This window comes from Macaca fascicularis, chromosome 10 (assembly GCF_037993035.2).
Source record: "Macaca fascicularis isolate 582-1 chromosome 10, T2T-MFA8v1.1".
NCBI lineage: Eukaryota > Metazoa > Chordata > Mammalia > Primates > Cercopithecidae > Macaca > Macaca fascicularis.
Genome location: NC_088384.1, coordinates 14,369,776 through 14,394,469, shown reverse-complemented (window position 1 = coordinate 14,394,469; position 24,694 = coordinate 14,369,776). Strand labels below are relative to the sequence as shown.

Genomic DNA, 24,694 nt, shown 5'->3' with positions numbered 1-24,694 from the left:
GGGATTGTAATAATGTTATTTGTTGGATGGTGGAAAAGGTTAAATGAGATGACAAGTACTTAGCACAGTGTCTGGCACTCCATAGCAGGCACTCCAGAAACAGCAGTGGTGGTTGTTTTAGGACCTCCCAGATCCCATGTTTGGAGACTCTCGTTTGTTGTCCCAGATACACAGGTGGGAACCAAAGCCCGATGTACTGCAGAAGGACCGATCTCAGGCCAGAAAGAGTTTTAAGGGGATTCCTTCCCATTTTCATCCTTCCTCCTACCTGGAATGTAGGCATGATAGCTGGAGATCAAGCAGCCACTTTGGACCATGAGGAGAACTTGAGGACAGCAGCAGAAAGTTAGAAGGATCCTGGATCCATGCCCAGGCTGCTACCGGGGCAGCCCTGTGTTGCCCACTTCAGGCTTCTTTCTTGTAAGAGATTAATAAACCTCTAGTTTCTTTAAACCATTATTATTATGTGGGTTTTCTGTTTCATGTAGGCAAACCTAACCTCAACTGTCTTCATTTTGTAGATGATTTAAAATGATTAAAAATGAGGCTCAGAGGGGAAGGAAGAAGATCACACAGCTCACAAGAGCTGAGTCAGGATTCGAATCCAGTTCTCTGTGGCTCCCCCGGGTCCAGCTTCCTTCTCTCCCATTGCCTGTGCTATTGGTTCCCAGCTAATCTTGCAGCCAAACCTAGACAGGGAGTGACAGCGAAAATGATGAAGTCAGTTCTGCCAAACTTTTTGCTGCCCACAGTGAAAAGTCTCTCGCTCCCAGGCTGACTGCATCTAAGCTGTTAAACACGACCAGGGTTGTGGGAGAGAGGGAGGGGACGTGTTATCGCAACAGGCTTCACAGAGGAGGTGGTATTTGAGGTATGTCTTAGAGAATAAGACAGTAACAATAACTGAACCACACGACCGTGACCATCCATCAGACGAAAGGGAAGTGCCGGATGCCAAACCGTGGCCCGGGGCAAGGAACATTTACTGGGTCAGCCGCAAGATGGGTCAGCGTTCCCCAAGGCCATCCCAGGTTCGGTGGTTTACTAGGTGGACTCCCAGGACTCAGCGCGTGGTCATACTTAACGGCTATGATCTATGGCAGCGAAAGGACTCAAAGCAAAATCAGCAAAGGCGCAGTGGCAAAGTCCAGAGGAAACCAGGTGCAGCTTCCAAGAGTCCTCTCCCAACGGAGTCACACGGGACACGCTCAATTGCTCCAGCAACAAGTCGTGAAAACACCTGTGAGATGGGATGCTACCAGGGATGCTAAGCAAATAGGGTAGGCTCAGTAAGACACTCTCATCAGTTAGGGTGGTGGGAGCCCTCCCCAAATCCAAGCTCCCAGGTGCCAGCCAAGGGTCAACTTTGCAAGCATGACTTTCTAAAGATAGCAGTCTCCGGCCTGCAGTGTAAAGTCTTTCTGCATAGGGAATTATACCTTTCTCCACATTTCTAGGGGTTTTTTTGTTTGTTTTGTTTTTTGAGACAGAGTCTCACTCTGTTGCCAGGCTGGAGTGCAGTGGCGCGATCTCGACTCACTCCAACCTCCGACTCCCTGGTTCAAGCAATTCTCCCGCTTCAGCCTCCTGAGTAGCACCCACCACCATGCCCAGCTAATTTTTGTATTTTTAGTAGAGACGGGGTTTCACCATGTTGGCCAGGATGGTCTCGATCTCCTGACCTCGTGATCTACCCGCCTCAGCCTCCTAAAGTGCTGGAATTACAGACGTGAGCCACCACGCCCAGCCCAAATTTCTAGTTTTAAAATGGCCAGGGTCATGGTTTGTGGTTCCTCAGGCCCAAAGCAGTTGAGAAAAACCTAGTTTACCATGGAAATAATTGTAACAAGTTTTCCAGAAAATAACCATGAGTTATACAAGAACCCAGGTGGGGGCAGGGCAGGGGAGAAGCAGCGGGGGTGTGGGGTTCAAAAATCCTGAGCACACTAGACGGGGACTTAGTAGGCCTGGCTTCTGGGCCTGAATTGGCACTCACTCAAGTTCTGACTTGGTCAAATGTTTCCCAGAATTAAGCCTCAGTTTTCTCTCCAAGGAAATGATAGCACTGGATTTCTTCTGTATCAGCAAGCTTTGGCTGCATAACAAAGCGTCCCAAAAGTTGGTGGCTTAAACTACAAAAGTGTGTTATTTCCCACAGTGCTATGGGTCAGCAGTTTGGGTGGGACTCCACTTAATCGTTCTTCTTCTGGTGTCCCCTGGCCTCACTGATGAGGCAGCAACCAGGGGACAGTCAGGACAGCCCGGCCTATCTCCTTGTGGTCTTCCAACAAGCCAGCCCAGGCTTGTTCTCGTGGCAGCCGGGCAGGGGACTGAGAGCAAGAGCAGGAGCTGCAAGGCCTTTCAAAGCTCAGCCTCGAACATCACGGAATATCATTTCTGCCACGTGCTTTTGGTCAAAGACACGCCCAAGGCCAGCTCAGCTTCCAAGGAAGGAGAAATAGACTTCGCCCCTTGACGGCAGAAGTGGCGGCATAGTGAAAAGGAGGTGAACTTGTAGCTGGCTTTCACATTCACTGTGATCTCCACCATGTTCCATTCATTCATTCATTCATTCATTCTTTTATTCATTCATTCCACGCTTGCATACCCTCTATGTCCCCAGCACTTTACCACACACCAGAGCACAAAAGGTAACCTTGCCCTCATGGGACCTGGAGAGTAATGGGGAAGCAGATGAACAAATCTGCATGTGTCCTGAAGTTATAGGGAATTTGCATTTAATTTATACCTGTTTCTTTACAGCACAGCTTTTTCCAGAAAGGATTTGAACCAACCTGCCAGAAAAGACACAAGCAATAACGTGATACATTTTAACCAAAGAAGAAAATTAGAATCAAAGGAGAAAGTGTTTATTGAGCACCTACTATGTCCCAAGCATCTCTGACACATCCTCTCACTCCATCATTTCCATATCCCCGAGTTAGTGTTATTCCCCTTTCACAGATAAGCAAAGCGAGGCTGACTAGCCCTAGCTGAGAGTCAAACAGCTGAGTCAGTCCCCAAAGTTCACACGACATCATAGAAAAGCTGTTGATGAGCTTTTGATTTGACGATGAGTTTCCCAGCAGCCTGGGGGAGAAGGAAAATGGAGCATATTACCCGATTGTTCACTAGACAAGAAAAAGCCAGATATTTCTTTGAAGGGAAGGAAAGTCCTTCCTAGCACTGAATTCATTTGTCTTTTCTTAAGTGGGAGTTGGAAGAGAGCTTGTGGGGTGGAACAGAGGGGGCCCTGCTAGGACTGTCCAAGTTGGGTGCTCCTATGGCATTCATGTGAGGAGGTTGCCAGGTAAATGCCCATGGTTCCCTGGAAAATGTTCATCCTCAGTGAACATCACCCTCGGTGTCTGTGCGTGTGTACGTGTGTGTGTACATATGCGTCTGGGTGTTTCTTTCTGTCTGTCTTTCTCTTTTTTATGTGGCCCTCCCCTCACTTCATCTGTTTGTTTGTTTGTTTGTTTCCACCTCTGTCCCTCTCTGGCAAAGGTCCCTGCTGCTCAAAACTCTGCCAGTTTTTAGGAAGTGCTGTTGTGTCAAAAGCCTGCACACGAGACCCCAGTGGGCCAGGACTGACTTCCTCCCCACACAGGGCTGGGCGGGGCAAGCAGGAAGGGGCCCGTTACAGTCAAGGTGACGCATCCTTGCTGGGTCAGCCCGAGCAGCAGCTGGGTTGACAAGCGACAGGAACACGGGTCATCTTTTCCCCAGGGGCGTCAGAATGGACCTGTGCCACCCAGGTAAGCAACTGCAGTCCACCTCTCTGGGCCTCAGGGTGCTCTCTTTTAGAATGGGACGGCAGCCCCTGCCTCACAGGGTCCTAGATAAAGGAATACAGCACAGGCGGAAAATGCAGCTGTGCGAAGCAAACATTTGTGGGCTCAGCCTAGGTGTCCAGTTGTGTTCTGGGGGCTGGGCACACAGCAGTGAGCAAAGCAGACGCTGTTCCCCCCTTCACGGGCTTGTCCTCTAGAGGGAGAAACAGGCAGTGACTCTAATGTGATGCCCTACGTCAGTTGGTGGCAGGTAGGATGAAGAACAGTAAAGCAGGATAAGGAAGAGGGGAGTGCATGGTGGAAAAGGCCCCAAGATGCTGTCTAATGAGGGACCTGAGGACGGTATCAGCTAAGGGGCCTTCTAAGGAACAAACATTTCAGCCAGAAGGAATGGCCAGTCCAAAGGCTCAGAGGTGAACTGAGAAAAGTGACTTGTGATTAAGATGATGATGTGATGTTGGTGACGGCGATGCTTGTCTGGGTGATACGAGGGACTTGAGGTCCCTTTCTGGCCGGGGGTTGGGGTGGTCTTTGGGGAGGCTGAGGATGCAGCCTAGAGCCGGGGGAGGGCCGGGAGTGAGCAACAGAGGCTCTGATTGAAACCCTCCCCAGGGACTAGGACCATGTGTCTGGGGAGAAAGAGGAGAAAGGAGGCTGCAAAGATGGTGAGGAAAAGAACATCAGGATTGTGTTTGGGGAGGTAAATCGAAGGCCCAGAAGAGGGGCCAAGTTTCTGTACCCTGGATGTCAGTGTTCTCCAGAGCTGCAACGGTTCTGGTGAACACGGCTGCTGGAATTCCAGAATCTACAGGCTGGTGGGAGCTGTCTGCTCCCCAGGTCCAGATGACCTCAGCCTTGTCCAGGAGCACCCTGGCTTCAAATGCACCTAACATGGAGCAGCCTGGCCCCGCCCACTGGGCATCCCCCTTCCCCCACTCCCCCACCAGGGAACACAGTTAGAGAACCACTGATCCATTTCAACAGCCCCCCAGTGGCAGAAGGGAGAAAAGAGGCCAAGCGAGGAAAACAGCCTCTCTGCGGCAGGGGCAGGACCAAACCCTGTGCCGTGACTCCCTGTCCCGGGCTCACTCTCTGACCCCTGCCTCTCCTGTGGGCTTTGGAGGTTCCCAAAATCACAGCTCAGTGAGCACAGCTGGGGGACACCTGGTCGGCACAGGGAGGGAGACCCAGCAAGGGGCAGCACCTGACTCAGGCCTCTCAGCAGACAGGAGGGTGGGGATGAGGCGGGGAGGGCACCCACTGAGATGCAAGACCCCCGCCTGTGTGTCCAGCAGGGCACTTTGTCCTTTGGGGTCCTAACATACTAAGGTTACAGGGATGGCTGTCCCCATATTGCAGATAAGGAAACTGAGGCTCCCAGAGGTGAACTAGAGGCGAGGACTGACTTGCTTGAGGTCACACGGGCAGTCAGCGGCAGAGCAGGGCTGAGAACCTGAGGGAGAAAGCCCCAAGTTGGCCGGGGCTGTGGAGAGGGCACGGGAGGGGAGAATCTGCTTTGCTTCAGCCGGTACTAGGGAGGAAATGAATTAATTGGGGTCAATGCAGCGATGGATTAATGGGGTCAATTGGTTCTCCATTGAGTAGTTGGTCTTTTCATTCATTCACTCTACAAACGACCTTTCAGTGTGCTAAGGAGTGCTGGGGACAGCAGTGACCCAGCCATGGGCCTAACCTTGGGGGACGGGTGTTGGTCTGGAACGTTGGGGGCGGGGTGGAGAGGCAGGAGTCAGATCCGGCAGGACCCTGACCCAGCCGTGCAAATGGACACAGGCTTAGAGATGGGAGGAAGCGACTTTTCCCACTGGGGCAGAGGAGATCTGGGAAGACCTCCTGGAGGAGGAGGCCAGCGGGAGGGAGGAAAGGTCATTTCCCCGTTGCCCAGACTGGGTCTTAATTCGGGCTTCTCCGTGGCCCAGTGACTTCCCCTCTCTGAGTTCCGATTTGTCATCTCTACGTGGGTGCCATCATCCTGGCCTGGCCTGGGGAAGCGGGGATTGGGAGTTAGCCAGACCTCGCTCAGGTTCCAGCTCTGCACCACCCTGCCAGTGGTCATGGTCTCTTCCTTCTGTGGGCCTCAGTTTTCCTACCTTTATTATGGACAGGCTGGTGACACAGGGTTCCCCAGGGCTGCCTCCCCTCCTCTCCTGAGGTGGGCCTGTGTCCGGAAGCAGGTAAGGCACCCTCCCCCAAGGCCTGCCGGGAAGATGAGAGCACCAGACAGCAAAGCCCCAGTGTGGCCGAAGATGAGCACTGCGCTGGTGCAGATAAGACAGGCAGGTGCAGTTAAAAATAGAGCCAGCTCGGCTCGGGGAGAGGAAGCCACACTCTGCAGAGCCTGTGGGGCTTGTGGGGCTGGGGAGGGGAGCAGCTCCGCCCACACCCCCTCTGCCCCAAGGTCCCTCCTACTGAGACTTTGAGGGGCCTCTTTATTTAGGGCCCTGAGATGGGTCCTCCTCCTGCCCTGGAAAGGGGAAGTGAGGCCAGCTGTTCTGGAAGCAGGGCTGCAAGCTCAAAGATTTCTAAAAATACGATGGGAAAGAGGAAGGACAAAGAGGAAGTGGGGAGGAGCCGGGGAGACGGGCACATTCACCAGCCTGGGCACAAGGGCAGCACCAGCCTGTGGGTTTGGGGTGGGGGTTCATGTCACACCTTGTGAGGCTGTGAGAAGCACAGAGATAAGTGAGAAGGAAACGGGGTCTGTGGTGGTGGTGGTGGTAATTTTATTATTTGTGTGCATTATTGTTAGTATTAAAAATACATCTCCCGCCCAGGCATGGTGGCTCACACCTATAATCCCAGCACTTTGGGAGGCCAAGGCAGGAGGATCACCAGAGGTCAGGAGTTCGAGATCAACCTTGCCAACATAGTGAAACCCCGTCTCTACTAAAAATACAAAAAAAATTTAGCTGGGCGTGGTGGCAGTTGCCTGTAATTCCAGCTACTCCTCGGGAGGCTGATGCAAGAGAATCACTTGAACCTGGGAGGCGGAGGTCGCAGTGAGCCGAGATCACGCCACTGCAATTCAGCCTGGGTAACAGACAGAGAGACCATCTCAAAAAAACAAACAAACAAACAAAAAAACATATCCCATGAGCCTACACCAGTGCCTGAAACTCTGAAATGGGGAGGAATCTCCTCTTTTTAACAAACAGAAGAGGGGTCAGTGGGCTCCATGTGCACCCTGTAAGATACAGCAAGCCCGGGGCCATCACCACCCTCCTGTGGATTCAGATGCTTTGAGCAGTTGCCACCTGTTGGGGACAGGACCCCCGTCAGAAGGGGACAGGGGACTGAGGATTCACGAACACACTTGTCAACCACAAGGGAGTATGAAAGGAGCTATGTGCGGTAAAAACACAAGCAACCTGCTCACTATTCCCATGCAATCCCACTCCCCTGGGAACCGTGCCTCAGTTTCCCCAGCTCTACAGTGTTGGCTTTGCAGGGGTTGGGCGGGGGCAACTGCAGGCATCATTCTGCATCTTGCCTTTATTCTCAAACATGTAACCCTGTCAGAAACCCAGAATTAGTGTCCGACAGGTGTTTGATGATTTGTATGAAAAGAGATCAGTCTTTGGAAGATCAACATCAGGGCTGTAGCCTCCAAGCCCCAGATGGGCCCAGATGTGAATCCCAGCTCTGCCACACTCCAGCTGTGTCACCTTTGGCAGGACACTTCACCTCTCTGAGTCTCAGGGGCCTCGCCTGTAGGATGAGCTTAGAAATACCTTTCCTTTCGGAGTGGTTGTGGGATTCAGTGAGAGAGTGGATGGGAAGAGCCTGGAACACACAGGGCCTGGCACACCATAGGTGCTCAGCCACCATGCCTTCCTTAACCAAGGGCGTGACTTGGTTATTGAGCCATGCAGATCCCAGAAACGCTGTGGGGAATGGGAAGGGGTGGGGGCAGGGATGGCTCCTCAGTGGAACCCAGGAGGACCCCTGAAAGGGGATCTGGAGTAGGAGATAAGGAGGGTCTGCTGGCAGAGAGGAGAAGGAAGGGCATTCTGGGTGCAAGGAATGGCGGCGCAAAGGCTTTCGGAAGGCTAGAGCTCAGGGGAGTGAATGAAGGGCAGCCAGGGAGGCTGAGCATGGAGCTGGGGCAGGAAAGGGGCGCAGTGTGAGAGGAGCGTGGAGGGGACACACCAGGAGGACTGGTGAGATTTGCAGTCTTTGTCCCCAGGACAATGGGATGCCATGGGAAACTGGACCAGAATGGGTAGAAGAGGCAGGGAGGCATCTGAACGCCCTGAAGTCCCCTCGAGCAAAGTGATAGTTGCCGGGACGACAGTGGGACCCTGGAAGGGGAAAGAATTAGGCAGGACTTGGTGGTGGAGGAGACCCAAGGGGTGAAAGCCAGGTGGGTGTCAAGGTGCCTCCTGGGGAAATGTGGACCATTTTCAGGGCTCAGGAATTCAGGAAGAGGACAGGGAGGAAGGAGCATTCTAGAAGTTCAATCTGGGGCACAATGACAGGAGCAGTGGTGACCAATACATATGGGGATGGTCGGATCTGAAGCTCAGAGGAGGGCCTGGAACACAGGATGTGTGAATGATTCCCTGGACCCTGAGGGCAGGTGGGAGCCAGGAGCTGGTGAAACCCCGTAGGGAGCCGGAAGGTCAGCCTTGGAGGAGCTTCAGGAACCCCATCACTCACTTCTGGCCATCCGCACCGTGGAGCATCTGTAGGAATGCTGGAGCCCACGCTGGCTTCTCTCAGACAAGCAGCCAGTCTGGAATCCACTCGGCCTCCTCCAGCAGGTGCGCCCCGAGCAGAAACACAACCCCAGGCCAACAGGAAAAGTGTATAAAACCAACAAACAAAGCACAATCGGATTGTCCACCTCCAAGGCAACCCGAGGTGATTGGTTTTTCTCTGTGGATGAGACCAACGGCCTCCCCGCCAGCTCCTACCGGAAGAGTTCCGGAGCCAGCCTCTAGCACTGCCTCGCCGGCTGTCCCTGCTCTGCGTCTCCACACAGGTGGCCCCTTACACCTTCCATCCCTGCATGTCCCAAACAGTTTCAGAATCCATCTCTCCTGGGGCAGAGGCGTGGGGGTCAGCAAAAGAGGGTGCGGATTCCAGCACTGCCACTTCCCATGCCTCACCTTCCTAAGCTTCAGTGTCTCAAACTGGAAAATACCTACTTCAAGATTAAATGACAGCACTTATACAGAGACTGGCATGGAGTAGGTGTTTGTGAGCTTAAAGTGTCACAAGACTCTTGCTTTGTCCCCTGCTATAAAGTGTCCTCCCCCCTCCAACTCCCTCCTGGAAACAGGACCTCTAGACCTTCAGAGGAAAGAAACTCCAGAGTGGGCCAGGCACAGTGGCTCACACCTGTAATCCCAGCACTTTGGGAGGCCGAGGCAGGTGGATCACCTGAGGTCAGGAGTTCGAGACCAGCCTGGCCAACATAGTGAAACCCCCGTTTCTGTTAAAAATACAAAAATTGGCCGGGTGCGGTGACTCTCGCCTGTAATCTCAGCACTTTGGGAGGCTGAGGTGGGCAGATTGTGAGATCAAGAGATCGAGACTATCCTGGCCACCATGAAACCCCATCTCTGCTAAAAATACGGAGATTGGCTGGATGTGGTGGCTCATGTCTGGGGTCCCAGCTGCTTGGGAGGCTGAGACAGGAGAGTCCCTTGCGCCCAGGAGGCGGAGGTTGCAGTGAGCCGAGGTCGTGCCATCGCACTCCAGCCTGGTGACAGAGCAAGGCTCCATCTAAAAAAAAAAAAAAAAATTAGCTGGGTGTGGTGGTATATGCCTATAATCCCAGCTACTGGGGAGGCTGGGGCAGGAAAGTCCCTTGAGCCCGGGAAGCAAAGGTTGCAGTGAGCCAAGGTCATGTCACTGCACTCCAGCCTGGGTGACAGAGCAAGACTGTCTCAAAAAAATAAAATAAAATAAAAAAGGAAACTCCAGAGTGGGTCACTAGGAGAATGGCAGGTGTGGCCACTCCCACTCCCACCCCTTGGTTCCTGGACCCTTGTGGACCGCCTGCTGGAGACAGAGCACCACACAGTGGTGGTAGATTTAGGGCATATGGTGCCCCATCCAAGCAGGATATCACCTCCAGGCTGACACCTCCGCTACACCTTCCCAAGGCTGCCCCATCCCTCCACTCCATCAGGCCAGCACCTTCCAGTGAAATGCCAGAGAGGACCGGTGGATCTCATGGCCACATGCTCACTTCAGACCACCTTTGCTGTCGAGAGCATCCCTTGGTCTTCTGTGATGTTACGCGGTGTGCTGTGTTGGCGGGTCAAACACCCTGAGCCTCTGGATAGTGGTGCTGGCTGAGGCCCTGTGGGCAGGAAAGGCAAACACATTTCCAACACGTGTTGACTCCAGGCAAGATGGATGGTTCACTTTTGCAGAATAGAAGGGGTTTCATGGAATCAATTTGCTCCCTGGTCTTCTGGAGAAACGACGGGCTCAGCATGCGTCCCTGTTGCCGGCAGAGTGGACATTCTGCTCCCATGGGGTCATCCACCTGCCTCTTCTCCTGACTTTCTGATCTTCCCATCTTCCTTCTTTCTGGCCTCCGACAAAGCAGTCAAGCCATTCACCACTGCCCATGATGCATGGATATTCTGACTTCAAGAAGCCATTTCTCTTTCCACAAGAAGTGGATGGCCAGGTGCCCTGCCTGAAGCCCTGGCCCCTGGGAGGACTTGCCCTCACCACTGTCTCTCCAGGACACCTTTGTGCAGGGCTGTAATTCAGTAGCTACCCGGTTTTCACTTGTGCCCAAACTCTGAGTCAACTCATTCTGCAGCCAACCTTGGCATTCTCCTCCATTGTCAGAAAGTCGTAAGAGACCCACCCATGTGGGTCATGGTGTAAGCAGAGGGATAGGCCCTGGTGCACCAGCAGCGGGTGTCACGAGGGTCTGGGCCACCTATCCCTGGAGCCTACTGGAGCCCTCTGTCTCTGCTCACACCTGCTCCTGGATGTACCACTCACAAAGGGTTACTATTGGTCTCGCTTGACCTTCTGACTTAGTGGGTCAGATGGAGCCATCTGGGCTACTTAGTTACACGATGTTCTGCAAGCTGGCACTCTATCTCTACCAGGACCCGGTGCCATTCCAGGAACTGTTTTCTGCATAGTATATAATTCTCTGCTAAAAGGAAGCAGCTGGAAGAAGCAGGCCATCCTCCCAACTGGGGAAGTGCTTGGGAATGTGACGAGGGCCATTGCTCCTGCATCCATTAGGTCTCAAGAGTGGCATCCACACCTGACATTCCCCTCAGGATATAGTTTTTTGTTTACTCTCTTCGCTGTGGGGACAATGGGTCAGCTTCATGAATTTTCCAATAGCTATTCCCACTACAATGATTCTGACCCTGTGGGCCAAGGTACCAATATGGGGTCAAGAACCAAGGATGTTCATTCCAATTCTACATCTGTAGACCAGGAAAGTGGCCATGAATCAAGCAGACCCCTAGTGAGCTGGACCTGGCCAAGACTTCATTTATCACCTGGTCTCTATGCACCCCCACTCAAATGTGGCTTTGAAGACACTTCAGTCTTGAGCACTGATGTCAACTTGGACCCTGTGTCCAACAATCCTCAGAACGTTTGGGTATTCCCCTTTCCCCCACATACAGTTACTGGAGTTAATGGCCACAGGTGTTTTTAGGGAAGAACCAGGGAGTCATTGCCATATATACTTGCCACAGTGTTGCAGGACTCTACCTTTGGGACCCAGCCTCTCCTTCAGTCCCAAGGTTCTGGATCTGAAAACTGGGGCAGGTCCTGAAACCAGGCAAGCGGTCTTGGCTTTTTATTGCAGGGCCTGCCCTTGGTCGGGGGGACTCTTGGGTGAGGCACCTCCCTTTGGCTGAGGCTAGTGTCTGGGGAGGGAGTCAGTTGGGAGCCATCAGCAGGCTTTCCTCCCAGCAGCTGGGGGGATGGTGCCTTGGTCCTGAAGAGGAGGGTGGATGCAGACAGCACCCATTGTACGCATGTTGGACTCAGCATATGTTGGATTCTTGCTGGGTGTTTGACAAAGTTTAGCTCTTTCCTTGCTGAAAGCTGCCTCTGAGGCAAGGGTTATGGTTCATATTCCACAGATGAAGATGCTGTATTAGATATATGTCAGGTTTAGCTGCTTAAAGAGACTCAGAATAACAGTGACCAAAACGTTCTCAAAACTGATTTCTCTCTCGTTGAAAAGTTCAGATGGATAGGTGGTCCAGGTGAATATGATGAGTCTTCTCCACACCACTGCCTGGGGACCTGGGCTCCATCTAGCCTGGTGTCCTGCCATCTCCACATGGGGCTTCAATCTCAACATCCACAATGCCTGCTTAGTCATGAGAGGGAGAAGTAGGGAAAGGGAGCATTCAACATTCCCTCTGCATTCTTTTGGGGGAAATGATGTCTATCCTTGTAAAACTTTTAAGAAATGCAGCCAGGCACTTCCCGACACTGGAACTTGAAGGTCAGCGAGGATCTGGGCAGGCAGACAGGAGAAGGCATGCCAGAGTACAGGAGCTGCCTGGGCAAACACAGGGAAGTGGGACCGAGTCCTGGATGGCTCTGGGACAGAGAGGAGCTGGCAGGCTGGACTGGCAGGCTCTTGTTGGGAATGGCAGGGAATAAGTCTCACCGCCAAGGCTGGAGAGGTTGTAGAGTCCCCAGGCCCAGGATGAGGACTCTCTGAGTAATAGGGAGGCCATATTACTCAGAGAAGGAGAGTGTTGTGGATGAAACTGAAGCCACCAGGAAGCGTGAAGATAGGACAGCTGACCTAGTTGTGGGCATCATCATAGCACCTTGCATAGAATGCCAGCACATACAAATCTTATTTAATGTATTCATTTCCAAGTGGAGATGAAAGAGCACAGGCTTTGGAGTCAGCCCAATTCAAGATCCCATCCTGGCTCAGTGACCACTTCCCTGTGGGACCTTGGTTGAGTCACCTCACCTCTCTGAGCCTCAGTATCTGGGGGCAGGGACTACAAAATATCCCCCAAATCCAGCCTCCCCATTTTACATAGTAAGGACATCAGGACCACCCTGACACAGGCTCATTTCCCAGCCTCCCTTGCAGCTAGGTGTGGCCACATGACTGCATTCTGGCCAATGGGATGTGAGGAAAATGGTATGCCACTTCCTGGTTGTTCAAATAAATAAGTGAATAAATAATGAGCCCGTGAGTCAGTGGAGGAGGGGATTCAAGTTCCGAGGAAGGAATGCATGCCTTCAGCAAGTGTTTAACTGAGTGCTTACGACGGGTCAGACTTTTTCTCGGTGCTGGGGACACAGCAGTGAGCAAAAGAATAGAACAGCTGAACTGTCATGGAGCCAAGAGTCTAACAGGAGGGACAGAAAAGATAAAAGGAAACAAGATCCTTTCGGGGGGTGTCTATCCAGGGGGTGGGAGAAACAGGAAGCAGGGCAGGAGGGGAGGGAGCAGGGGCTGCTTTAGACAGGGCAGTCAGGGGAGGCCTCCTGGAGGAGGTGGGCCTCTGTGAAGAGGGCAAATCCTGGGTTTCTGGAGGGAAGGAGGCCCTGCAGAAGTGAGGGCAAGTGGGTGTGGCTGCAGCCGAGTGATGGGGAAGGCCGGTTGTCTCTCTGTAGAGCCCGCGGAGCTGAGCAGCGGGGAGACAGAAGAGTTGCAGAGGATCAAGTGGCACCGGAAGCAGCTCCTGGAGGACATCCAGGTGAGCGCACACCCGTGTCCACACACGCTTGCACACGTGTCCATGCCCACACACGCCACGTTGCATGCGTCCATAAGCAGACACTTCTGCACGCTTGCACATGCCCCACCAGCTCCTGCTGGTCAGACAGTGTGGCCAACTCTGGCCCATATCAGCCTTGTTCCCAGTGCCAGGAGCATGGAGAACAGCAAGCCTGCAGACAGACACCCTGAGACCCAGGGAGGACCAGGAGAGCCGGGGAGGGAGGCAGCGATCCAATTAGGCACCCACTGTGTGCCCAGCCCCATCCCGGCCTTTACTCGCTTTGTCACAGGACAGGCAGTGACCCCAGTGGTGGAGCTTCAGCCAGGTCTCACCCCTGCAGAGTGTAGACCACCTGGTCATGATAACTCCCAGTATGTGCCCGGCACTTACCACTTCACCAATCAGACTCAGACGTCAGCTCATCTGGGTCGGCAGATTCCGAGACAGGCTGGGTTCTGTTCCTGGAACGTGCCTTGCTCAGCCCTGCCCCTGGGCCTTTGCACTTGCAGTCTCATCTGCCTGGTCTGCAGCGGCTGTACCCACCCCCACTCCCATGCACATAAACTTAGGATTTCAGTGAGGAATGAAGGCACAAAATTATTCACTCAGCTGGTGTTTTATTGAGCACCCACTATGTACCAGGCTTTCTCTACCTTGCTCCGATGGTGCTCTGCATGGTCATTGCCCTACGACCACCCATGATCCCAACCCCACCAGACTATGCCCTCCATGAACACAGAGCCGAGGTCTGTCTTGCCCACCACTGCATCCCCCGCCTGCAGGGTGCAGCATTAATAGGTGCTCAGTTGATACTTGCAAATAAATCCCCATTGTATTTGTGGGGCAACCACTCAGTGGCTCTGCCAAGATGGCATGAACAGGAGCTGACAGGGCTCAGACACAGGCTCCCAAGTCCCATGCTGGCCTTGAGTCTCAGGACAAGCCCCTGGAGCCAGCCCCTCACCAGCACCCCACAGATCCTGGGGAGAAGGGCTGGGTGCCTCTTGGGAGTGCCTGCCAGGGGCTCATGCTGCTGTCCTGCAGGGGGTGCTGGTGATTGACAGGGGGAGGTGTTAGGGGGTCCCCTCTGCCACTGGGTGCCTCCTGCAGGGTCAAGATGAAATGGGCTTGGGGTCGAGCTGGGGGAAGCACAGGTTTGGAGTCAGACGGTGGGCATGTCGTGTCATCTCTCTACGCCTCAGTGTCTTCTGTAAAGTCCAGGGGAATTGCAAAGTCCCTGGAGAAAGTGCCTATGCTGCCTGTGCGTGGTGTCCCCATAGTACCTGGCAGGCACGTAGCGGGCACTTCGTCAAGGGTGAGCAACAGAGTAAGTGGAGGAAAGCCAGAGAGAAGCTGGGGCAGAAGCTGAGGAAGCAGTAGGGAGCCATGGGAGGGATTTGAGCAGGGGAAGGGCCGGCTCCATGCAGTGCACCAGAAAGACACCAGCCGGGGGAGGCAGGCAGGGTGGAGGCGGGCAGGGTGGAGGCGGGCAGGGTGGAGGTGGGCAGGGGGGAGGTGGGCAGCGGGGAGGCCGGCTTGTCGGGTAGGCTCAGCTGGAGAACAGACTTCATGGCTGCAGAGGGGAGAGATGGGAAGGTTGGAAATAGGATGGGCAAGGGGTGGGGGCTTGGGGGTTCCCCCTCCCCAAGGCAAGTGGAGGCATGGGTGCAGACAGAAGTGATAGTTTAGCATGGGACTTTGAAATTATGAGACATCGAGGGAGGGGACCTGTCCATGGAGGGCCCCTCAGACTAGGGACTCAGGACAGAGGTCAGGGAGAGGGGCCAGGTTTGAGAGTCACGCCCAGGGCCAGGAGTGGTCACTAGGGTCTTAAACCCCCAGGATTCTGGCCTCCACCCCTGACTCTCCCTGTCCTGCCCCTGCCACCCCACAGAAGCTGAAGGATGAGATCGCAGATGTGTTTGCCCAAATCGACTGCTTCGAGAGCGCGGAGGAGAGGTGAGGGGCGTGGGTGGGGACCCCCAGAAACTGCCAGGGTTGCTTCCCAAGGATGTCATACACCTTGAATGAGCAGGGGCCACCCCCGACCCCTGGGCCTGGTGAAATCAAGGATTGGCCCGGGAGTAGGAGGCAGCAACGAGACCGGAACATGGTGACCCAGGCCCCATCCCAGCGTGGGTCCCTGCTTCCAGGCTGACCCTCTCTTGAGAGACACGGCGTCCTCCCCTCCCCCAACCCAAAGTCTCTCCGGACCCACTGTGGTCCAGCCCTGGATGATCACTGGCCACATCCATCCTGGGATGGGCGAGGAGAAGGGAAGCTCAGCCCCAAGGGCAAGGACAAGGAAGCTCAGGGCCCCACGAGGACAGGAGCCTGGCCCCACCCCACCCGTCTCACCACTAACCCGGAGCCGGCCACTCCCACCGCCTCTATGGAAAATTCTCACTGTTTTGTGACCTGGGACAGATCCTGTCCCTCTCTGGGTCTCAGTTTCCCCATTTGTGCAACAAGAAGGTTGGTTGCTACACGGTCTCCTAGGGTCCCAGGGCCTAGGAATTTCCCCTCCTGCACCTGCCACCCGTTAGGTCTCCACCTGTCCAGCCTCCTCCCCTCCCCCAGCGACACATGCACACAGACACACACACACACATGCACACACACACAAAGTGGCCGTTTCTCCAGCTCCCCTGTTCCAGCCACAACAATAACAAATAACACACGTAAGCCTCACTGTTTTAGGTGCTTTAACCTCTCAACAACGCTGGGAGGCAGGTGGTGTCACCTCCATTTTATAGATGAGGAAACTGAGGCCCAGAGAGAGGAAATGACTCCACCAAAGCAGCCCATCTCGGATTCGCATCCAGGAGCCTGGCTCTGGCGCCTGCGCGCTCAGCCCTTGCTCCTCCCCCGGTTTCTTGCACAGGGCCCCTCCTCCGCGGCAGCTCCGGGGTCCTGAGAGCTGCTAAATACCCGTGCTGGGCCCATCAGAGGAGTCAGCTGCAGAGTTCTGGGAGGAGCCAGGCCTTGCACTTCTCTCTCCCCGCTAGATGGTTCCCAGGCAGGACCTGGGGGCCCCACTTGAAGGTCCCTAGAGCGTATGGGCTCCTGCTGAGGCAAGGGTCCTTGGGGAGTGGAGAGGGTAATTCAGGGTCCTGGTGCAGCCTAAGCTGACGTCCTCATGTCCACAGCCGGATGGCCCAGAAGGAGAAGGAGCTGTGCACTGGACGCAAGAAGTTCAACATGGACCCTGCAAAGGTAGGCGGCTGTGGAGGGCCCAGGCCACAGGGTATGGGGACTGCATGGGAGCACCTGGCTGGTGTCCTCTCACTCCCCTCGGCGACAAGACCCCTTTCCACAGGAGGAAGCTGGGCCCAGCAGAGCTGAGCATCTTGTCCAGTGCCCCATGGCCAGCTGTGGCTGGGGGCCCCGTCTACTCTAAGGCATAAGAGCCCCGGAGCAGGAGGAGCAAGGAGCATGGAGGAGGCCATGATATCCGTGCACTTGGCCTAGTCCCTTCCTCACTCCAGGCCTCCATTTCCTTCTCCATGAATGTGGCTTGGGACAGTGGAGCCCTTGGATCTGGGGCTCAGGCTCCAGAAGCAACTTCCAGCCCTGGGCTCAGGGAAGGCCAGTCCTGTGGTCCCACCACCCACTCCTCTGCTAGCACGAGCAGCAGCTCAGGGCTGGGTTACTTCGCTCCCCCACACCACTCCCAAGCCCCCTGGCCTCAGAGCAACCCCAGCCCCACCCCTCACCCCGCCAGGTAGCAGCTGGGCTTCCTTTTCTGAAAGGACAGAGACAGAAGGAAACCGCAGGCAGATACACCGAGGTGGAGTCAGGGCAGCCAGCAGAGAGCACCAAGCTGGGGTCCCTGGAAATTTCTCTCTCTGGCTTAGAAGGCTCCCTGTCAGCATCACAGGCCCAAAGTGTTATAACCATTCACCTCTCATGGCCATAGACCTTTGGACTCCTGCTCCCATCCACAGAGACCCCTGCAGGCTCACACTCTCACCCCACCCAGCACCCGGGGTGTCCTCTGCATCCTCTGCCTGTCACTCGGCCCTCGTGGCCCGTGCCCACCTTCCAGCAGTGGAACACAGAGGAATCTTCATGGAGAGCCAGAGACCCTAACCTCCAACTCCTAAAACTAGGATGACAAACTCTGAGTGCCTCGGTGGTGAGGAGACATGTTTGTGATATTGTCAAATCCGAAAAGCAGATTTAAATGCAACAGGCATGGTCTGAGCCCATTTTCATACAGAAAGGGGAGGAAGGTCACCACAATGGAAGCTGTCTGCCTCCGAGCGGTAAGGCCCAGGCAATTTCCTCCCCTTTGGATTGAGCTGGTTTTTTCTAAGTTTTATACAATAGACATAGATTACTTGTGTGAAAGAATGAAACGCTATTTTTAAATAATATGAGTTTTAGGGGAACAAAAGAAATGGCTGAATCATTGAATCTCAGAATTACAAATTCCTAGAATCACTGAAGCATATAATCAAAGAATGTCAGACTGAAGGGGACCCTGGGGAGTACCTGGCATGAATCTGGTTCATGGCAGGAAGGGTGACTTTCTTTTTTTTTTTTTTTTTTTTGAGGCGGAGTCTCGCTCTGTCCTCCAGGCTGGAGTGCAGTGGCCGGATCTCAGCTCACTGCAAGCTCCGCCTCCCGGGTTCACGCCATTCTCCTGCCTCAGCCTCCCGAGTAGCTGGGACTACAGGCGCCCGCCACCTCGCCCGGCTAGTTTTTTGTATTTTTTTTAATAAAGATGGGGTTTCACCGTGTTAGCCAGGATGATCTCGATCTCCTGACCTCGTGATCCGCCCATCTCGGCCTCCCAAAGTGCTGGGATTACAGGCTTGAGCCACCGCGCCCGGCCTGAATTTCTTTGCACACCTCCAGTGATGGGGAACTCACCACCTCACAAAGGCAGCTCCTGTGAAGGAGGAGATCACAACTTCCCAGAACAGACTGTGCCAACACCAGAATGCCAGGCTCCAGGGCTCTGGCCACGGGAGCTCCTTCCTCCCTTCCCCCTCCCAGGCCTGCTTCCGTGCAGCAGCTTCTCTGTACCCCCTCCAGGGTATCCAGTATTTCATTGAGCACAAGCTGCTGACCCCCGACATCCAGGACATCGCACGGTTCCTGTATAAAGGCGAGGGCCTCAACAAGACAGCCATTGGTACCTACTTGGGGGAGAGGTAAGAAGGAGTGGAGCCTAAGGGAGGCAGGAAATGAAGGTGTGCAGGTGTGTACAGGTGTGTGAATGTACAGGTGAGAGGATGAGTTATGTTAGGAAAGTCATTACTCCTAGGGCTTGAGGGGCTCAGGGATCATCCCCTCCAGATTCTGAGTCAAAGCCTGACTGCCTTCATTCATTTAGTAATGTATTCAACAAATACATGTTGCTTAGGGTCTACGGCATTCCAGGCACCATCCTAAGCCCTGGGTGTACACCAGTGAATAAGACAGACAAAACTCTCATCCTCAGAGGTCCACACTAATGGGAGAGACAGGTCTCAATAGATGCAAAATATGTTCGAGAATGATAAGCTCTGTGGAATACAAATCAAGCAGGGAAAGGAAGTCAGAAATGCCGGGGACCGGCCAGGCATGGTGGCTCACACCTGTAATCCCAGCACTTTGGGAGGCCGAGGCGGGTGGATCACGAGGTCAGGAGTTCGAGACCAGCCTGGCCAACATGGTGAAACCCCCGTCTCTACTAAGAATACAAAAATTAGCCAGATGTGGTGGCGGGTGCCTGTAGTCCCAGATACTCAGGAGGCTGAAGTAGGGGAATCGCTTGAACCTGGGAGTCAGAGGTTGCAGTGAACTAAGATCGTGCCATTGCACTCCAGCCTGGGCAACAGATGGAGACTGAGACTCCATCTCGGAAAAGAAAGAAAGAGAGAGAGAGAGAGAGAGAGAGAGGAAAGAAGACACTCTGGGGACCATAGGTTGGGGCCGTGATTTAGAATAATGTGGGCAGGAAGCGTCTCATGGAGAAGGTGACATTTGACCAAATCAGTACAGACAAGTGGAGGAGGAGCAGTCCAGGAGCAGCAAGGGCAAAGGCCCTGGGGTCAGAAACAGGCTCAAGAATCTAGGCTGGATGGGAGGAGAGAGGGAGGATATAGTGGATGAGGAGGTGAGGATCTGTGAGAGGGCTCTGGGCAAAGGACTGGTCTGAGGGGCGGTCAAGGGGATAGGGGTGAAGCTGGACCAGGGAGTCAACAGCCCTCTCCCCAGCTCCCAAGGACACCCCTCCCTCCTGGGGTGAGCAGGGCATGCAGATGGTGAGAAGGGCAACTTCCTGCTTCAGGAGCTGAGGAGAGGGAGGAGATGGGGGAGGTCAGTTTCTCTCCCTTGTACAGATGAGGAAGCTGGGACTGGGAAGGTCAAGTGGCTTCTGCGAGGTCGCCAGGTGGGAAGTTATAGGAAATGAGGAAGGCCTGGACTGAGGGCAGGCCGCTGCAAAGCCAGGGCTCCCCTCCCGGGCCAGACCAGCGCTGGTGAACAGTGAAGGTGTGTGTTTCTTCGTGGGAGGACAAGGGTGTGCCCTCGGGGTGTGATACGGGTGGGACAGATGTGAACACACCAGATGGCAGCTGGACCCCAGAAGGACAGATGTCTTGCTCCTCTCCCTCCCCTACTTCAACCCCCTCCAGGAGGTGGGGGCCAGCCAGTATCCGAGTGTGTCTCACCCTCCCTTCCGCCCCTCCCCAGGGACCCTGTCAACCTGCAGGTCCTCCAGGCCTTCGTGGACTGCCATGAGTTCGCCAACCTCAACCTCGTCCAGGCCCTCAGGTGAGTAGTCCTGGAGCAGGGTCCCGGCCCTCAAGACTGGCACAGCCCCAGTGGCTGGGGGTGTCGCGATCCACACAGCTAATAGCACAAAGGGTTGGGAGCAAAGAAGAGGAGGCGAGGAACAAGAATGACAAGAATGATAGTATTACCTCACAGAGCTGAGGTGGACCGCCTGGGAAAGGGCCTAGTTCCTTGCAAATGCTGCCTTCTTGCTACGTTAGAATTCTATCACGCCCGTATTTAATCATTCTAATCATTATTACTTTATTACAGTCATTCTCCTACTTTTTGGATTAGTGCATGTTTTATTTATTTTATAAGACTGCTTGGTAGGTATTCCATTTATTATTACTTATTAGCTTCTAATTAGGGTACCGTTGTTGGTACTCATTTTTACAACTACAGAGGCAGTACAATTATCAGTTTGAAGCACAAACTCTTGAGCCAGACTATACAATTTAAATGCCAGCTCTGCTGCTCACCCCCATGTGACATCGAGCAAGCCATACACACGCACAAAATACAAAAATTAGACAGGCATGGTGGCAGGCACCTGTAATCCCAGCTGCTCGGGAGGCTGAGGTGCCTGTAATCCCAGCTACTCGGGAGGCTGAGGCAAGAGAATCACCAGAACCCAGGAGGTGGAGGTTGCAGTGAGCCAAGATCACGCCACTGCACTCCAGCCTGGGCGACAGAGCGAGACTCCGTCTCAAATAAAAAAAAATAAATAAAAAAAAATAAAAAGTAAACCTCCCTGTGCCTCAGTTTCCTCATCCGTAGAATGGGGATAATAATAGTACCAACTTCATAGGGTTGTGAAGACTAAATGAGCAAAGGTTTAGAATTGGTCCACAGTAAGTGTTTAGTAAGTCTTGATGCTGCTCGAAAACTCAGATTCCGAGAAGGGGCATCTGATCTGGGCTTTGGAGGGTGACTAGAAGTTTACAATACAGAGAAGGAAGAAGCCATCACCATCCAGTGTTCTCTAACTCCCAGCTCTTTAAGGGAGAGGGGTGGGTGACTTGGGAGTCTCCCATATTCATTCTTTCATTCATTCATTCACATATTCATTCATTCATTCACTTATTTACTGAGCCGTTGCTAGGGGCCCAGGACCGTGTGAAGCCCACCAGGAAAGTGAGAGATACAGGCCCAGTTCCCACCCTCAGAGAACTTAGCTTGAAGCTGTGGAAACCACAAACTTCCAGAGCTAGAGGGAAGTCGAGGTTCCAAGAAAGGGAGCCCTAGCAAGGGGAAACCCCGCCTCACCCCTCCTCGACTGTGTCCCACAGCCAGATCTCAGAGCCCAAAGGCCAGGTGTGGGGAACCACAGACCCCAGGCCAGGCAAAGGCCGCCTTTCCAGCTGAGGCAGACTAGGCTGCCGTCAGTGCTGGGATTCAGATGTGCAGAGCGGGGCGTGTGCTTAGTTCCGTATTCTGCAAGAAAAGGCATTTCTTGGCTACCGCCCGCGTGCTTGGGACTCCCTGGTGCCAATCCCACTTCCCTGTGAGCCCAGATGACAGTTGCAGATTCCCCCATTTACAGGATACAGAGACTAAACCTGAGAGAGACAGGGCAGCTTGTCTGGGGCCCCTGAGAGTCCCCCACCCACTCCACTGCCCGTGGCCCTGTTTCTCCCCCAGGCAGTTCCTGTGGAGCTTCCGGCTGCCGGGCGAGGCCCAGAAGATAGACCGGATGATGGAGGCCTTTGCCACTCGATACTGCCTCTGCAACCCCGGCGTCTTCCAGTCCACAGGTGCCAGGAGGGGAGTGGGACCCAGGGTTCTAGGACCTCTTCATCATTGCCAGGCATAGATTTCGCAGACCCCCTCAAGCTTCCCCCAAGTACCCAGATCCTGGCAGCCCAGACCCCTTCATGATCCCTCGCTGAGCACCAACTTCATTGCTGCTGGGTGCTTGTCTGACAGAGCTGCCTTGAGACACAGTTCTTAGGAGAGGAGGCAGGAGATGATAGCACAGGATGCTAAGGCTAAGGCAGCAGCAACCCTGTCTGAGGGCAGGAGTAGGGCAATCAGCATGTCCAAGATGGCTTCTCAGAGACAGTGAGGTCTGAATGGGGTTTTGAAGGATGAATAGGAGTTTTCCAGGAGGTTAAGCGGAGAAAGGGCCTTTTTGGCAGGAGTTGCAGTAGGAACAAAGGCCCAGAAGCATGAAACGGCCTGGGCAGGGTGTAGGGGCAAAAAGGGGCATAGAAGGAGATCCACAAAGGTCAGTCCTCCATAGCCCTCTCTCCCAGGGCTAACCCAATGCCCATGTGAAGACATCCAGAGGACAGGGTGGGTGAGGGACCATCAAGGCCAACTTTTCCTGGCCTCTTCTCTGGATCTAGTTATCATAACAACAATAACCAACCCTGTGTATTAAGTAATCCCTATATACTGAGTGCTTTACACAGGCAAAATCACTCAATCATTTTTTTATTTTTTATTTTTTTTTATTTTATTTTATTTTGAGAGACAGAGTCTCTCTCTTTTACCCAGGCTGGAGTGCAATGGCATGATCTCAGCTCACTGCAACCTGCACCTCCCAGGTTCATGCAATTCTCCTGCCTCAGCCTCCCAAGTAGCTGGGATTATAGGTGCCCACCACCATGCCTGGCTAATTTTTTGTATTTTTAGTAGAGACGGGGTTTCACCATGTTGGACAGGCTGGTCTCGAACTCCTGACCTCAGGTGATCCGCCCACCCTGGCCTCGCAAAGTGTTGGGATTACAGGCATGAGCCACCACACCCGGCCAAAGTCACTCAATCCATACATCCACCGTTTGAGGTCAGTAGTCTTCTCATCCCTCCCTGACGTATGGAATATAGCTTCAGAGAGATGAAATGACTTGTCTGCAAGCACGCTGTCTCCTGGCTGTGTCCATGGACAAACCCTCCAGCACATTTGCTCTACTTTGTGGTTAGATCTTCACTTAGTGTTTGCTTGTTTATTATCTGTCACAAGTCTAAACATCCTGCAAGGGCAGGGACCCTATCAGACTCATCATCAATGACTCCCAGGCCCACAGCACAGAGTATGTACTTAATAAATAGTTGTGGGTAGGAAAGAAGGCATCTTAAAGCACCAGATTTGAATCACGGTCCAATTACTTCTTAATTTTGTTGGGCATATAGCTTAACCTCCTGTACCTCGGTTTCCTCATCTGTAGAGTGGAAGTAACAACAGGACTTGCCTTATAGGTTGGGCATGGGGATGTGAGAGCTTAGCACAGGGCAAGCACCAACAATGCTCGGTGCCACTGCCATCAGAGATAGAATCATTGATGTTCCAGAACAGGCAGTTACTTCAAAGATTAACCTCTGAATGTCAAGGATGGGGAAGCTGAAGGTCAGGGAGGTCAAGTACTTCCCAAGGTCAACCAGAGAGTTGGAGACGCAGCTGAACTTCCCTGGCTCTGGATCCGGGGCCCAAATACTTGACAAAAGACTCCGTCAGAGTAGCAATCACCTCCCTCCCCAGCCAACAGCCCAGCCCTCCCTCCTGAGCACTTGAAAGTCTGAATAATGGGAGAGGCGCTGAGGCTCAGGAGGAAGGCCAGCAAGATTACAGAGCAGCAGTGGCTCAGCCCTGAACAGCGCTGCTAACAATGAGTGTTCTCTGGGTTCCGAGACGCAGAGAATAGAGTGGGAAGGGGGCTGAAAGGGCTCTGCGGGGAGGAAGCCCCGAGCTGAACGAGAAGGAGGATTGAAGTGGAGAGGAGGGAAGGAAGGGCAGGCCTGGCAGGGGGTCCAGCAGGAGCTGAAGCGTGGAGGTGGGAAGGGACTCAGAAGGAGAGGCTGAGGATAGTTTAAGAGGGGGTGGGGACCAGCAAGAGTGGGAGGGGAGGGGAGGCTGGGCCTCAAAGCCTAAGTCAGGGGGACAAGGTGGACCTTCGGGGACTTGCCATGGCAGATTCTGGGCCCTAGAAGGGGCTGGGGCAGAGGCAGGGAGAGTGGCCAGGGCCAGAACTGTGACCGCTCTCCCCTCCGCAGACACCTGCTACGTGCTGTCCTTCTCCATCATCATGCTCAACACCAGCCTCCACAACCCCAACGTCCGGGACAGGCCACCTTTTGAGCGCTTTGTGTCCATGAACCGCGGCATCAACAATGGTAGTGACCTGCCTGAGGACCAGCTGCGGGTGAGAGAGGCGCAGCCCACCCAGCCCGGCCCGGGGAATCCAGGAGGGACCTGTCCTTAGTGGACGGCCCAGTAGGGGCTCCTCTGAGATAGACAGCCTCCAGTGGGGACTCTGCTGATGTGGCCCACCCAGGCTATGACAGTCTTGAGAGGCACCGTCACAAAGCACGTTGGTGCTGAAACCCACCTGCCCAAGAGAGGCCCCCATTTTGAGAAGGATGTCCGAGATAGACCACCCAGGAGGTCCACCCAGATTTAAGCCT

At 53.9% G+C, this 24,694-nt stretch overlaps 1 protein-coding gene across 2 annotated transcripts in view; it reads left to right on the top strand.

The window, feature by feature from the left end:
- The first annotated feature begins 3,642 nt into the window (after positions 1 to 3,642).
- Positions 3,643 to 24,694, top strand: part of CYTH4 (cytohesin 4) — a 32,772-nt gene continuing 11,720 nt past the window's right edge. For both annotated transcript variants that reach the window (XR_012418767.1, XM_005567376.4), the window contains exons 1-8: positions 3,643 to 3,758; positions 13,413 to 13,495; positions 15,414 to 15,478; positions 16,669 to 16,735; positions 18,563 to 18,681; positions 20,207 to 20,287; positions 21,932 to 22,044; positions 24,284 to 24,432. Coding sequence is in view for 1 of the 2 variants with exons in the window: in XM_005567376.4 (XP_005567433.1) it covers positions 3,740 to 3,758; positions 13,413 to 13,495; positions 15,414 to 15,478; positions 16,669 to 16,735; positions 18,563 to 18,681; positions 20,207 to 20,287; positions 21,932 to 22,044; positions 24,284 to 24,432 (696 nt within the window). In the remaining variant the exon portion in view is untranslated. The remainder of the gene's footprint in view (positions 3,759 to 13,412; positions 13,496 to 15,413; positions 15,479 to 16,668; positions 16,736 to 18,562; positions 18,682 to 20,206; positions 20,288 to 21,931; positions 22,045 to 24,283; positions 24,433 to 24,694) is intronic.